General features: G+C 44.1%; 1 protein-coding gene across 15 annotated transcripts in view; it reads right to left on the bottom strand.

Annotated features, from left to right (window-relative positions):
- Window positions 1-15,910, bottom strand: part of caska (calcium/calmodulin-dependent serine protein kinase a) — a 194,921-nt gene that overhangs the window by 39,668 nt on the left and 139,343 nt on the right. For 8 of the 15 annotated variants that reach the window (XM_088352218.1, XM_088352216.1, XM_088352222.1 and 5 more), the window contains 3 exons: window positions 11,945-12,022; window positions 985-1,035; window positions 554-634 (listed from right to left, as the gene is read on the bottom strand). In XM_088352218.1, the coding sequence (XP_088208344.1) occupies window positions 554-634; window positions 985-1,035; window positions 11,945-12,022 (210 nt within the window). The remainder of the gene's footprint in view (window positions 1-553; window positions 635-984; window positions 1,036-11,944; window positions 12,023-15,910) is intronic. The other 7 variants (XM_088352223.1, XM_088352225.1, XM_088352230.1 and 4 more) reach the window with 1 other exon arrangement.

Below are 15,910 nucleotides of genomic sequence, written 5' to 3'. Positions count from 1 at the left end.
AAACCGGAGTGCCTGGAGGAAACCCACGCAAGCACGGGGAGAACATGCAAACTCCGCACAGGAAGGTTGGTAGCTGGATTTGAACCCAAATAATCGTAGGTTGAGAAATGTATTTCTTTCACACAGTGGAATCGCCGCCATTTTTGTCTGGCCTCTTGCTGCTACGCTCTGTTCAGTGGCACTGGTTTTCAATCACAATAGACAACACAGTGTCATCTAGGGATCAAATATTACACACTGGGGCTTTAAAGGGACAGTGTGTGACATCTAGTGCCTCCTGGTGGTACAAAAAAACGTTCATTATATAAAAAAACAAACTTTAACTTGAAAATACATGAACTATCATAGCAATGTTAAAACAAAATCTTAGGCCGAGAAATTTGTATTTCTTTCACTTAGTGGAATCCGTACCCTCAAGTCGCAGCCAAGTATGCCTGGCATCTTGCTGCAACGCTGTGCTCATTTGTTCCTAGTTTTTGTTCGCATTCGACAATACAGTGCCATCTAGTGGTCAAATATTACACACCGGGGCTTCGACAGTACACTGACTCACCATGAAATGCGGCTGAGTCAATATCCGCCTGAGTTCCTTTGCCTCGTGGTTCTCGGGGTAGCAGGAGATCTCTTCCAGTACCTGCGAAAGAGGAGGACACAACCGTCTTCAATTGTCGCAGTCCCCAAAAACTCTCTCGGGTAAAATCCCGACACCCTTGATGACTCTCCCCTTGAGCAATCCCCCCCGGTCACCGCCGAGTCGGCAAATCTCTCCCCTCCTCCTGCCTGTTTATTTAAGTTTGCTCCACTCATGTTGCGCCTGAGTGGTGAATGTGGCTAAGTGAGGCAGGGAGGAGGGGGCGCTGCAGGGACCCTTTTGAATACCGGCCATTGTTGAGCAATCGGGTGCCCGCGTCGCTCGTCGAGAAAGGTGGGAATCCCGATAGTTGGTCTGAAAAGCATTGGGAGCACGTGTGATGGAGCGCTTACATATTCCAGATGTTTCAACGCGTCACTGTCTTCCTGGTGCGGGGAGAATTTCTTGAGTGGGGGAAGACACAGGGAGACTGGGTTACACAATTGCGGTCATTAAACTAGTCTTGGACGAGGTTTCAAACTAGTGCAGCGATCATTTTAGTCGTTAGTAGGTTACAGTGCCTTGCAAAAGTGTTGGTCCCCCATGGACCTTTTGACATATTGACATATTTCAAGCTTGGAGATAAACTCGTGAGCAGGGTTGGGTAGGGTTGCTTTAACTTGATTACTTTCAATTAATTTTGGATTAGTCCAATACCAAATATGCTAATAAAAGGCAAAAGAAACGAAATCTGAATAAAATGATGAATCACAACACGTGGTAAGTTTTCTCTCCTGGCTTTGATCTCTTTGATCTCCGGCAAAACCAGGGTTGGGTAGGGTTACTTTAACTGGATTACTTTCAATGACTTTTGGATGACTCCAATCCCAAATATGCTAATAAAAGACAAAATAAACTAAATAGGAATAAAATGATGACTCACAACACGTGGTAAGCTTTCTCTCCTGGCTTTGATCTCTTTGATCTCCGGCAAAACCAGGGTTGGGTAGGGTTACTTTAACTGGATTACTTTCAATGACTTTTGGATGACTCCAATCCCAAATATGCTAATAAAAGACAAAATAAACTAAATAGGAATCAAATGATGACTCACAACACGTGGTAAGCTTTCTCTCCTGGCTTTGATCTCTTTGATCTCCGGCAAAACCAGGGTTGGGTAGGGTTACTTTAACTGGATTACTTTTAATGACTTTTGGATGACTCCAATCCCAAATATGCTAATAAAAGACAAAAGAAACTAAATATGAATCAAATGATGACTCACAACACGTGGTAAGCTTTCTCTCCTGGCTTTGATCTCTTTGATCTCCGGCAAAACGAACATAAAATGCGACAGAAACAAAATGAAAATAAATCCAACATCATTTTTGCTGTTCCATGTATTCCGTTACTCCCCAAGCCTGCACAAAATTGAGTCATTTTAGTCATATTTAGTTTATTTTGTCTTTTATGAGCATATTTGGTATTGGAGTCATCCAAAAGTAATTGAAAGTAATCCAGTTAAAGTAACTCTACCCAACCCTGCCTGTGAGACACAATCGTAAAAAGAAACCAAATGCATTCATCAGTTTATATTGTGCTAACAAAAAAGTTAAAAGTAGGCGTTGCAAAAATATTGTCCCCCTTGAGTTTATACGTTGTACTACCTCCTTTTGCTGCGATCACAGCCACAAGTCTTTTTGGGTTGTCTATACGTTTTCCACATCTGAAAACAAAAATGTTTGCCTATTCATTAAGGTTTGATTATCATTGTTTGTGCAGAGCATTTTTCAGATCTTTCTACAAATGCTCCACATGATTGAGGCCTGGACTTTGGCTTGACTTTTTAAACACCTTTATACTGTTCACTCTTTCAGCCCCAGCTGCCACTCGTTCCCTAGTTAGCCCTCTCCCTATTTAAGCACGTAATTCTTGGTCACTCTTCGTCAGCCTGTCAGCAAACCTCAGCACATGCAAGGCAAGCACTTTTTGACACTGTTTCCCGTTCTGATTCCGACCTGTTCCTGTAACCTGCATGGTTCTGTCCCGTTTCCTGTATCGATCCTCTGTTTAAAACCATTTGATTGTAGATTTTGATTTATGTTTAGAGTTTTGTTCTGTTGTTTTGTGAACCTGTGCTCCATTTTCAGATCTCATCCATGCCATATTCACCCTGTATTTAGCTCCATCAATCTTCCCATTAACTTTAATGATCTCACCAGTCCCTGCTGAAGAAAATAAACATGATGCTGTCACCACCATGTTTGACAGCAGGGGATGGTGTTTTCAGGGTAATGTCCAGTGTTAGTCTAACGCCAAACATAACGCTGTGGTAAGCCTCAAACGTTCAATTTTGGTCTCATCTGACCAGAGCACTTTGTTCCACATGTTATTTTTGGCTTTTTGCAACCGCTAAACGAACATTTTTATGGCATTCCTTCAGAAAGAAATTTCTTCTAGCCACTCTTCCATAAAGAGCAGATGGATGCAGAGTATGATTAATAGTGGTTTTATACACAGATTGTCCCACCTGGGCAGTTTATACCTGCTGGTCACCCAATGTGATCATGTGCCTCTTGGTTGCTTCTCTGACTGGATTTATCCTTGTTTTTTCAGAAAGTTTAGAGGGGTGGTCAGGTCTTGGTAGGTTCTTAGTGGTTTTATGCCCTCTCCATTTTGATATTATTGCTCGTACATTGCTCTGAAAATTGTGTCAATGTTGCGAAATTAGTCATTTAGGTCGACATTGGAACATTCAGAAGTCATCAGGGAACTTCTAGAGCTGAGAAAACAGGGTGCCAATAATTTTGCAACACCAACTTTTTCATTTTTGGGTTGTAAATCTAATATAGAATGTTGAAATCCTTTGGTTCCACTGTAAGATTGTGTGTCACATTTGGATTCTTAGAAAATATTTGCAGTTTTTTAGCTTTAAAGCCTGAAATGTGGCAGTATGAGAAAACGTTCTCGGGGAAACAATATTTTGCTAGACACTGTACCAGCTTGAGTCCTTTTGTCGAAAGCAGAACAGTGTTTGAAGCACCTCATTGGTGAACAGAGACAGAAAGTTGTGGGTCCAAAAACCCGAAGAGAAAGCAGCTCTGTTAGAAAAGTGGATCACCAGACGCAGCAGAACATGAGATCCCATAATGTTAGTGAAGCAGCAAGTAGCTCAGTGTCCGATGTTATTCCTCTACTCGTCGAGGAAGGCGGAAAAAGTGACGAAAGTTCATACAGTTTTTTGTTAGGAGACCTTGTAGAGTGCCTGTTTGCAATTTCAACCCTTTTCCAAAAAGTAAAGACCGTTTTGGTGCTTTTGAGCCTCACATAGAAAATAATGCTGCGACAGCTTATAATATACAGCAGCTCGGACTTCTGAAGGCTCAGGAGGTAGAGCGCTCGTCTTGGGATCAAGAGATCTCAGTTCGAATCCGGCTCCTCCGTGTTACATGTCGAAGTGTCCTTGGGTAAGACACTGAACCCCTAATGCCCCCAATAAGCAGGTTAGCGCCTTATATGGCTGCACGGCCGCTATTGGGAAATGTGAAGCACACTGTAAAGCGCTTTGGGAAGTCTTGACTTGAAAAGCGGTATAGAAATGCAGATATTTTCATTTCATTTCATAAAGTTTAAGACCCAAAAATTACGACAAAATATGCCTTTCATTTCCTGACTTAACTGCTGTACAATGCTTTAGTGGAATAACAGTTTCCCGATACCGGATTCAAACCAAGTGTCTTCTTTTGGCCAGGTCAAGAATCTACCGCTGAGAAAATTGAGAATGGGGGAATTTGAACTTGACATAAAGAGTTAAGATGAAAGACAATAGTGAAAAGTATTAGAATATGAGTGGGGAGCAAACTACACCGATTTTATTTCAAACGCACCACCTCAAAATCCTGATTTCTACCTACCTACCTACCTACCTACCTACCTACCTACCTACCTACCTACCTACCTACCTACCTACCTACCTACCTACCTACCTACCTACCTACCTACCTACTTACTCTGGTCATATCCCTCGAGAAGGGTGACCGACAGCAAGACAGACCCATACAAACACAAAGAAAAATAAAAAAAGGAAAAAGTAGCAAAAAACACACACGAAATTTTTTGGGGACTATGGCCAACCCAAATGCCCAAACACCCAAACAAGGTAAGCACCTCGGCACCCAAGTCGGTCGTGCTTTCGTCCCTCCAGATGAAACGGGACACGAGAAAGCGGCCGTGTCACTCGGGTCAGGGTGACACAACACACTCTTCAACAGCATGGCTCGACAGCCTTCGCTGGTTTACCCCTGCCGCATCATACGGGTGCCCTGCCCATCCCTTAGAACGTGTCCAAACATCCCACTATCCTTTTACAACACCTCTCCACTCATTCCTATCGCCAACAAGATCCCGATTTACCATGGCAAAACTTACAATACCTCTCCCCTACCGCAAAACGATTTCTCCTTAGATCTATACAATTCACGTAGGTCACCCTTTCCGCCTAAAATTCGATGAATTTCTCCTAAAAGCAGAGACTGACTGAACTGTCTCCACTCCCAGTAAGAAGAAATGAACACACAAGAAGAATAAGTACCTCTGTTTAACATTGGCAGCACGGCAGATGAGTGGTTAGCACGTGTGCGGCACAGTTCTGAGGTCATGGGTTCAAATCCAGCTACCGGACTTCCTGTGCGGAGTTTGTATGTTCTCCCCGTGCTTGCGTGGGTTTCCTCCGGGCACTCCGGTTTCCTCCCACATTCCAAAGACATGCACTTCAGGTGAATTGGCCGGTCCAAATTGTCCCTAGGTGTAAATGAGCGAGTGAGTTGTCTGTCCCTGTGTGCCCTGCGATTGGCTGGCAACCAGTTCAGGGTGTCCCCTGCCCACTGCCCGATGATTGCTGGGATGGGCTCCAGCACCCCCGCGACCCAACTGAGGATAAGCGGTGCAGCTAATGAGATGAGATGAGATATGTTCACAACTGCACAAACGCTAACCAATGCGCTGTCGGGCCGCCCTTCGAACATATTATGTAACATTATTTTGTTGTTGAGTTATTGTTCTGATTTATTTTAATGTTCGAATAAAGTTTTCATTCAAGAAGCTTTCCCGGAAATATTTCCCTGACACTGCACATTCGGATTGGACCGTCGCTGCCTGCTTAAAACTTTAGACTTGCTCCTTCATTTAATCGCACAACAAACACAAATAATATGTTGTGTGCGTGTGCTCGCAGGGAACACCCTTAAAACAAATGTTGCCTTTACTTGAGTGGGCCTTGTTAAACCAAATGCCAATCAAAGGAGATTTTACATAGACCAGGACCAGAATGCAACTCTGTATGTTTTCTGCAAGTGTGAGTGCCATTAGTTTCTGCATGTGTGTATGAGTGGGATCATCAAGTAACTAATGAGGGAAGGAAAATGGCTTGGGAGAAATGCGCAGTGCAAAATGGCAAAAAGGGTTGTGGTGCAGCTGCTGGGACAACGTTAGGTTAACCCCAACACTTGTAATAAAAACCTGCACTCAAAGAAGACACAGAGACGTAAGTATGACTTACTTGCAAGGAGAATGACCATAGACTGCCTGTTACAGTCTACTAGACACTCTGAAAAAGTCTATTTCGTCCTTGCCTTTTGATTGTATTAGGAACGCCCTAGTTTACTTGTTTCTTCTGCTAAAGGGAGGGGGAGTGACAAAAAAAAAAAAAACAGTTTGCGATCTGTTTTCACAACAACATCTTATCGTATCAACACCTGTTTAAACTTACAACAACATGTTATCGTATCAACAATATTACTACTATTGAACTAGGCGAGAATGGCACACTAAGCAAGAATAGAAGAGAGTATGCAACAGTAGAATAACTTATTTACAGTTTAAATCCATCAGACAATGAGTGCGAGTCAGTGGCAAGATGCATAAGGAGGTAAAAAAGTTCATCCACTAGCACAGTGGTCGGGAACCTATGGCTCACAAGCTTTTCATGAGTAAATCTGGCTTATAAAAGAGAATTTATGTAATTATTTACTGTATTGATACATACCAAGCTGATAAAACCCCTTATGAAACCAGGACAAAATTGACTATACACAGTGTTCTTGTTTGCCTGCGTCCCTGCATCCTAGACGCATTATTTTTGCTGGGGACGCATCGTGTCAAATCAACGTGCGTCCCCGGGACGCAACTTTTTGGACACGAAATTGTCATTATCATTTTTTAACAAAGGTTTACCGCACTACAAACTTTTCATCAGGCTGATCCGCCATTGTTGTTTCGGTCTCGCGGTTCAAGTTTTCGTCTGCACGCCGATCTCGAGTTTGAATTGTGTAGTCCGTCTCTTTTTAGAGAACCGGCTTTTTCGGCTCAACTCATTCAAGAGAGCCGGCTCTCAAACGGCTCACTTGCTGTGATGCATTATATTACGAATGATGATGTTGTATAAAGAAGTTAAGAAAAAAAGGAAGTATAAAAGGAGAACATGAAAAAAAGACAGGTTTGTGGGGATCCCTTTTAAACAGTATATTACCAACAATAATTTAATGCAGAAAATGAATTAATAATTTGAATAATTGAATTATATTTGCATGTATTTTTTCCTTCTACATTGAACATTCAAGCGACTTCATTTTGGAACTTTTTTTTATAATAAACCTCATTCATGTCGAGCAACTCAGTGTCTCACAACAAAATGTTCATGAACAATATATATGATATAAGTAAACACGTGTACAATATAACATGTTAAACTACATAAATAAACATGTTTGAAAGAAAAAATATTTTTTTTTTGTAAGGGAAAATATGAGTTTGTAAGGGCATGGAGCACACTCAATTTTGGGGACCCATAGATTTTTATAACAAACCATGGACAGTCACAGCACACCCTCAAGAGCCTTTTGGAATATTTTTCTTCACTACGGCCAAAAAAGTGACTAACCCCCGACCCTTACTTTGTTGATACATAGGTGCTAGATCAAGGGTCTTAAACTTGCTTCCTAGGGACCATTTGCAGCCTTCAGGATGATAGTTGTAGGCCCCCGCCTTAATACGAAAGTTAAGGGAACAAGTGTGTAATACTTGACCACGAGTGCTAAAAATCACAAGAAAGAATGACTATTAAGCACCATTTTTCTTCTAGATTTTTGCACAGCCTTTCGCCACGTTTTTGGTTGTTTTAGGTACCCGTAGCAGCAAGACAGCAGACTCATATTATTAAAACTAAGTACAAATTTCTCGGCCGACATATATTATTAAAAAAATGCACATCTATATGATAATTCATGTATTTGTGCCGAATATTTAAATCAATATTCCTATTTTTTTTAATGAAATACATTTTCTACCAATAGGAGGTGATAATCGATACACACTGCCCCTCTAAGTGCAGACCAAGCTAATTATTGATTAATTAAGTCAAGTCAAGTCATCTATATTTGTACAGCCCTTAATCTCAAAGAGTCTCAAAGGGCTGCACAGGTTATTGCACAGACTATTATTACACCAACCCCTGATCTGGAAACAACATGAGGGCAAGGAAAAAACCTGGTTTATTTATTTTCATATGAATGCTATATATTTAATTTTTAATTTTTAGATCTTTATTTGTGTAGGGTATAAAAACACAGCTATCTGAAAAAGTGGATTTATTAAACTCTTTTGTGGAAAACCCGATTTAACCCAACCATACCCAGACCCTAGCTTCAGCGGCCCCTAGGTAAATTGAGTTCAAGACCCCAGTGCTAGGGAGTACAATCTCACTCAGCAAAAAAAATGAAGATGAACAATGTCAGAGCATTTGGGAGAAACGTTCTCCCACTACACTGCACCAACTCGGAATGTTGTTTTTTCTAAACCACAGGGAACAGCGCATACCGAGCCACGTCAACCGTATTGTTTGGATTACCAAAACTCAACAATGGCTGCTACATCTTTCATTACATCCACGAAAAGACCAAGAATCCTAAGAAAATTGCATGCAACGCATTCAAGTTGCGACCCTAAACACGAGACACTGACATGAAATAGCAATAGAAAAACAAATAAGATCAATAACTAAAATGAAGTTACAAAAGAAAAAGCCATGGCCGTTAAATACAGATCCCGCAAGCCCCTAGTGACCCCCCAAAAAAACCCCTTCTAAATTCCAAGTCTGCAAGCCGCTGGTGGCCCGACGAAGTCCCCAAACACAAGCCGGGAAACCAGACACCAGAGCGGCCCCAAGTCCCCAAACACCAGCCCGGGTTTTGGCCCACAAGTCCCCAAACACAAGCCCGGTTTTCGGCCCAGAAGAACCCAAACACAAGCCCGGTTTTCGGCCTCTAGTGGCGCAAGCCAGTCCCCAAACACCAGCCCGGGATTCAGGCCACAAATCCCCAAACACAAACCCGGTTTTCGGCCCACAAGTCCACAAATACAAGCCCGGTTTTCGGCCCACAAGTGCCCAAACACCAGCCCGGGATTCAGGCCACAAGTCCCCCAAACACAAACCCGGTTTTCGGCCCACAAGTCCCCAAACACAAGCCTGGTTTTCGGCCACTAATGGCAGCAGCCAGTCCCCAAACACAAACCCGGTTTTCGGCCCACAAGTCCCCAAACACAAGCCTGGTTTTCGGCCACTAATGGCAGCAGCCAGTCCCCAAACACCAGCCCGGGATTCAGGCCACACGTCCCCAAACACAAGCCAGGTTTTCGGCCCACAAGTCCCCAAACACAAGCCCGGTTTTCGGCCTCTAGTGGCGCAAGCCAGTCCCCAAACACCAGCCCGGGATTCAGGCCACAAGTCCCCAAACACAAACCCGGTTTTCGGCCCAAAAGTCCACAAACACAAGCCCGGTTTTCGGCCCACAAGTGCCCAAACACCAGCCCGGGATTCAGGCCACAAGTCCCCCAAACACAAACCCGCTTTTCGGCCCACAAGTCCCCAAACACAAGCCTGGTTTTCGCAAATAATGACAGCAGCCAGTCCCCAAACACCAACCCGGGATTCAGGCCACAAGTCCCCAAACACAAACCCGGTTTTCGGCCAACAAGTCCCCAAACACAAGCCCGGGATTCAGGCCACAAGTCCCCCAAACACAAACCCGGTTTTCGGCCCACAAGTCCCCAAACACAAGCCTGGTTTTCGCAACTAATGGCAGCAGCCAGTCCCCAAACACCAGCCCGGGATTCAGGCCACAAGTCCCCAAACACAAACCCGGTTTTCGGCCCACAAGTCCCCAAACACAAGCCTGGTTTTCGGCCACTAATGGCAGCAGCCAGTCCCCAAACACCAGCCCGGGATTCAGGCCACACGCCCCCAAACACAAGCCAGGTTTTCGGCCCACAAGTCCCCAAACACAAGCCTGGTTTTCGCAACTAATGGCAGCAGCCAGTCCCCAAACACCAGCCCGGGATTCAGGCCACAAGTCCCCAAACACAAACCCGGTTTTCGGCCCACAAGTCCCCAAACACAAGCCTGGTTTTCGGCCACTAATGGTAGCAGCCAGTCCCCAAACACCAGCCCGGGATTCAGGCCACACGTCCCCAAACATAAGCCAGGTTTTCGGCCCACAAGTCCCAAACACAAGCCTGGTTTTCGGCCACTAGTGGCAGCAGCCAGTCCCCAAACACCAGCCTGGGATTAAGGCCACAAGACCCCAAACACAAGCCTGGTTTTTGGCCCACAAGTCCCCAAACACAGGCCCGGTTTTCGGCCCACAAGTCCCCAAACACAAAACCGGTTTTCGGCCTCTAGTGGCGGCAGCCAGTCCCCAAACACCAGCCCGGGATTCAGGCCACAAGACCCCAAACACAAGCCTGGTTTTTGGCCCACAAGTCCACAAACACAGGTCTGGTTTTCGGCCCACAAGTCCCCAAACACAAAACCGGTTTTCGGCCACTAGTGGCGGCAGCCAGTCCCCAAACACCAGCCTGGGATTAAGCCCACAAGCCCCCAAACACAAGCCTGGTTTTCGGCCCACAAGTCCCCAAACACAAAACCGGTTTTCGGCCACTAGTGGCGGCAGCCAGTCCCCAAACACCAGCCTGGGATTAAGGCCACAAGCCCCCAAACACAAGCCTGGTTTTCGGCCCACAAGTCCCCAAACACAAAACCGGTTTTCGGCCTCTAGTGGCGGCAGCCAGTCCCCAAACACCAGCCCGGGATTCAGGCCACACGCCCCCAAACACAAGCCAGGTTTTCGGCCCACAAGTCCCCAAACACAAGCCTGGTTTTCGCAACTAATGGCAGCAGCCAGTCCCCAAACACCAGCCCGGGATTCAGGCCACAAGTCCCCAAACACAAACCCGGTTTTCGGCCCACAAGTCCCCAAACACAAGCCTGGTTTTCGGCCACTAATGGTAGCAGCCAGTCCCCAAACACCAGCCCGGGATTCAGGCCACACGTCCCCAAACATAAGCCAGGTTTTCGGCCCACAAGTCCCAAACACAAGCCTGGTTTTCGGCCACTAGTGGCAGCAGCCAGTCCCCAAACACCAGCCTGGGATTAAGGCCACAAGACCCCAAACACAAGCCTGGTTTTTGGCCCACAAGTCCCCAAACACAGGCCCGGTTTTCGGCCCACAAGTCCCCAAACACAAAACCGGTTTTCGGCCTCTAGTGGCGGCAGCCAGTCCCCAAACACCAGCCCGGGATTCAGGCCACAAGACCCCAAACACAAGCCTGGTTTTTGGCCCACAAGTCCACAAACACAGGTCTGGTTTTCGGCCCACAAGTCCCCAAACACAAAACCGGTTTTCGGCCACTAGTGGCGGCAGCCAGTCCCCAAACACCAGCCTGGGATTAAGCCCACAAGCCCCCAAACACAAGCCTGGTTTTCGGCCCACAAGTCCCCAAACACAAAACCGGTTTTCGGCCACTAGTGGCGGCAGCCAGTCCCCAAACACCAGCCTGGGATTAAGGCCACAAGCCCCCAAACACAAGCCTGGTTTTCGGCCCACAAGTCCCCAAACACAAAACCGGTTTTCGGCCTCTAGTGGCGGCAGCCAGTCCCCAAACACCAGCCCGGGATTCAGGCCACAAGTCCCCAAACACAAGCCTGGTTTTTGGCCCACAAGTCACCAAACACCAGCCTGGGATTCAGGCCACAAGTCCCCAGACACAAGCCCGGCCTTCGGGCTCTTATGCAACGCAAGCAACACAAAGGCTCCAAAAAGAGAAAAAGAGTATATATTTTAAATGTCTGGTTAGTTTAAGATAGTGAGTATTCAAAAAAGTGAAGTTAAATCAAGGCATGCTATTACAAAGTCAAAGTCAACACTATTTCTATTCGAAATTGCTATATCAGCGAAAAAAGGCGAGTGCAGTAGAACAGCGAGACTAAACACGAGGTGAGCCACTTCAATTGCGTAAGAGAAGAAGAAAATATTGTTTTACCTCTTTGGCTCTCTGCACACCGTCGCTGGAAGGGTTCCTGATCTGCGGGGACGACTTGGTGTTGATCTTATCGTAGAGCTGCAAAAGACAAACACGGGCATTCGTGAATCGATTGGTGGAATGACACAATCAACACTTCTGTTTTGTCACTTCATTAACTACAATATGAAGATAACAAGCAATGTTCCCTGTCATTTTCCTTTTTTGTTCTCTATTTCCTTTTTCTTACTTTGTTTCTTTTTTTGTGGCTTTTTCTGAATTTTCCTTCTTTTTTCTCTTCATTTTGTTTCTTTTTTTTCACTACTTTTTCATTTTGATATTTTTTTCTTTTTTGTTCTATTACCCCTTCCTTTAAGTCATTTTGTGCATTTTACATAATATTTGGTCATATAGGAAAGAAAAAAGTAAAAACAACCCGAAGAGCCGTTTAGGACCCGAAAGAGCCGGTTCCTTTTAGTGAGCCGAGCCGAAGAAGCCGGTCCTCGAAAAACTCTACTGACTTTACTCAACTTCGTTCGACTTCGACCTTGACTTCAAAATACCGCCTTTAGGACACAACGTCAGGGGAACCCGTGTATTTTGACCTTCATGGACTGTAACTTTGACTTAATTCGCTTCTTAATAAGCAATTTCGAACCCTGATTTTTGGGAGCTGCCTAAATTTTCTTGTGGGCAAAAAAGCTCTGGGCAGTGCGCGAATGCGCACACACGCAGCTTAGAGGGAACATTGATAACAAGTGAGTATCTTCCTGCATGTTAAACAGATGAAATACTCAAATCAAACAGATAAGTCAATTCATAAATGCAACTCGACAGTACCTCATTAATAAGTGATAAACACAGTTACAATCCTGACTTATTTTTAAATCCCAATTTGTGTGTGTGTTTGTGTATTCGTATGTGACTTATTGGCTAAGAAATGTCTGTACCGATTTTCGAGAATATTTACCCAGTTGTACTTTAGGCCTCTGGGAGTGTCCTTAGTTAGGTTTTGTTGTCAAGGCAACCCCAACAAATAAGAAACAAATCCCTAAACATCTGCTTTTGTGCAAAGCAGCGCTTACTAGTGGCTCCCTGCAGTTTTTTCAACAAACCATGGCCCTCGCCCTCACCTGCGCTCACTCTTTCAGCCCCAGCTGTCACTCGATCCCGACTTAGCTCTCTCCCTATTTAAGTACGCCATTCTCGGTCACTTTTTGTCAGTCCGTCAGCGAACCTCAGCACATGCACGGCAAGCACCTTTTGACTCTGTCTCTCATTCTGATTCCGACCTGTTCCTGTATCCTGCCTGATTCCGTCCCGTTTCCTGTACCGATCCCCTGTCCCTGGCTTCCCGATCGTCTCCGGTTGCCCAACTTGCTTCCGATCCACGACCACGCTTCATTCCCCTATCCCGGCTACCCGACTTGCTTCAGATCACCGACCACGCTCTGTTCTTCTGTCCCAGCTACCCGACTTGCCACCTGTCACCAGCTACGAGAGATTCCTGCTCCTCCTGCCCAGCGAGCACCAGATCACGTTCTTTTTCCTCTGGCCCCGACTTACCCGATCCCTTAATAAAGCATAGCTCAGGAGGTAGAGCGCTCGTCTTGGGATCAAGAGGTCGCAGGTTCGATTCCCGGCTCCTCCGTGTTATATGTCGAAGTGTCCTTGGGCAAGACACTGAATCCCTATTGCCTCTAATAAGCAGGTAGGCGCCGACCACGTTTTTGCTCTTCTATCCCGGCTACTGACCCGTTTTCTCCGCTCCCGACACCGTCATCGCTCGCCACGGAAGTTCCACTCCTGCGTTCAGAGCGACCTGCTTCCCGCGTCCAGCAATCCCCGGAACGTGGGCGCAACCCTTTCCCTTTCTTCTAATAAAATCTGTGAGAAACGTTACGCGAGTGGGTCCTGTTTCCGTTCTGGTCCTGACACAAATGTGCAAATATAGACAACACTTCCTTCCAAGTACTATTCACTCTGGCGTCACAAACCAACCATGAAGCTTAAGAAGATTGAAAAATCTGCCCGCGGTCAGACATCAAAAAGCTGGAGAAACGGATTTCTACTTTGAGTCAATTACCTGGAGGCCAACGCATGAAAGTTGGAAAATTCTCTCCAGGGAGGTGCAGGGAAGCCATTGCAAATGAGCTTTTGGAGCTAGTCCTCTCCACTTGCAGCCATCTTCTGTTTCCAGCGCAAAATACGGAGCTCACACCGCAGCTGGGCATCTTACACTTCTTCTCACAATGGAGGCCATTGTTTTGACTCCCCTCGCCGCACCCGCTCGGAGGCGGCGTGCAGACGTTGCATGCAGACATGCCCGAAGGCTGTCTCAAGACGACAATCTACTTCAAACTTTCTGCTTTTTTCATAACCTTACTGATGTTCGCCTGTCATTATGTTTTCTGGAAACAAAATTCACTCCGTATACTGCTTACACGACGAGAGAAGTTGTTGTACATCTCGATCAACTACTCTGAGGACAACTAAACCGCAGTGTGGTATTTGGACTCCCTCTAGTGGTACTCATAAGAATCACTCAATTAAAATCTATATCTATCTATCTATCTATCTATCTATTTATCTATCCATCTATCTATCTAGACATCCATCTATCTATCTAGACATCTATCTATCTATCTATCTATCTATCTATCTATCTATCTATCTATCTATAACTAACTATAGATCTATCTATCTATCTATCTAGACATCTATCTATCTATCTATAACTAACTATAGATCTATCTATCTATCCATCTATCTATCTAGACATCCATCTATCTATCTAGACATCTATCTATCTATCTATCTATAACTAACTATAGATCTATCTATCTATCTATCTATCTATCTATCTATCTATCCATCTAGACATCCATCTATCTATCTAGACATCTATCTATAACTAACTAACTATAGATCTATCTATCTATCCATCTATCTATCTAGACATCCATCTATCTATCTATCTAGACATCTATCTATCTATCTATCTATCTATCTATCTATCTATCTATAACTAACTATAGATCTATCTATCTATCTATCTAGACATCTATCTATAACTAACTAACTATAGATCTATCTATCTATCCATCTATCTATCTAGACATCCATCTATCTATCTAAACATCTATCTATCTATCTATCTATCTATAACTAACTATAGATCCATCTATCTAGACATCCATCTATCCATCTAGACATCTATCTATAACTAACTAACTATAGATCTATCTATCTATCTAGACATCCATCTATCTATCTATAACTAACTAACTATAGATCTATCTATCTATCTATCTATCTATCTATCTATACATCCATCTATCTATCTATACATCCATCTATCTATCTAGACATCTATCTATAACTAACTAACTATAGATCTATCTATCTATCCAGACATCCATCTATCTATCTATCTATAACTAACTAACTATAGATCTATCTATCTATACATCCATCTATCTATCTAGACATCTATCTATAACTAACTAACTATAGATCTATCTATCTATACATCCATCTATCTATCTAGACACCTATCTATAACTAACTAACTATAGATCTATCTATCTATACATCCATCTATCTATCTAGACATCTATCTATAACTAACTAACTATAGATCTATCCATCTATCTATCTAGACATCCATCCATCTATCTATCTATCTATCTATCTATCTATCTATCTATCTATCTATCTATAACTAACTAACTATAGATCTATCTATCTATCCATCTAGACATCCATCTATCTATCTAGACATCTATCTATAACTAACTAACTATAGATCTATCTATCTATCCATCTAGACATCCATCTATCTATCTAGACATCTATCTATCCAGACATCCATCTATCTATCCAGACATCCATCTATCCATCTATCTATCCAGACTTCCATCTATCTATCCATCCAGACACCTACCTATCGCCCTATAACCGATGCGCCTTATAGTGCGGAAAATA

Source organism: Urocampus carinirostris, chromosome 14 (genome assembly GCF_059441175.1).
Source record: "Urocampus carinirostris isolate Australia breed hairy pipefish chromosome 14, RoL_Ucar_1.0, whole genome shotgun sequence".
NCBI classification, from domain to species: Eukaryota; Metazoa; Chordata; class Actinopteri; order Syngnathiformes; family Syngnathidae; genus Urocampus; species Urocampus carinirostris.
Note: the sequence above shows the minus strand (reverse complement) of the source record. Positions and strands in the feature narration are given on the sequence as shown.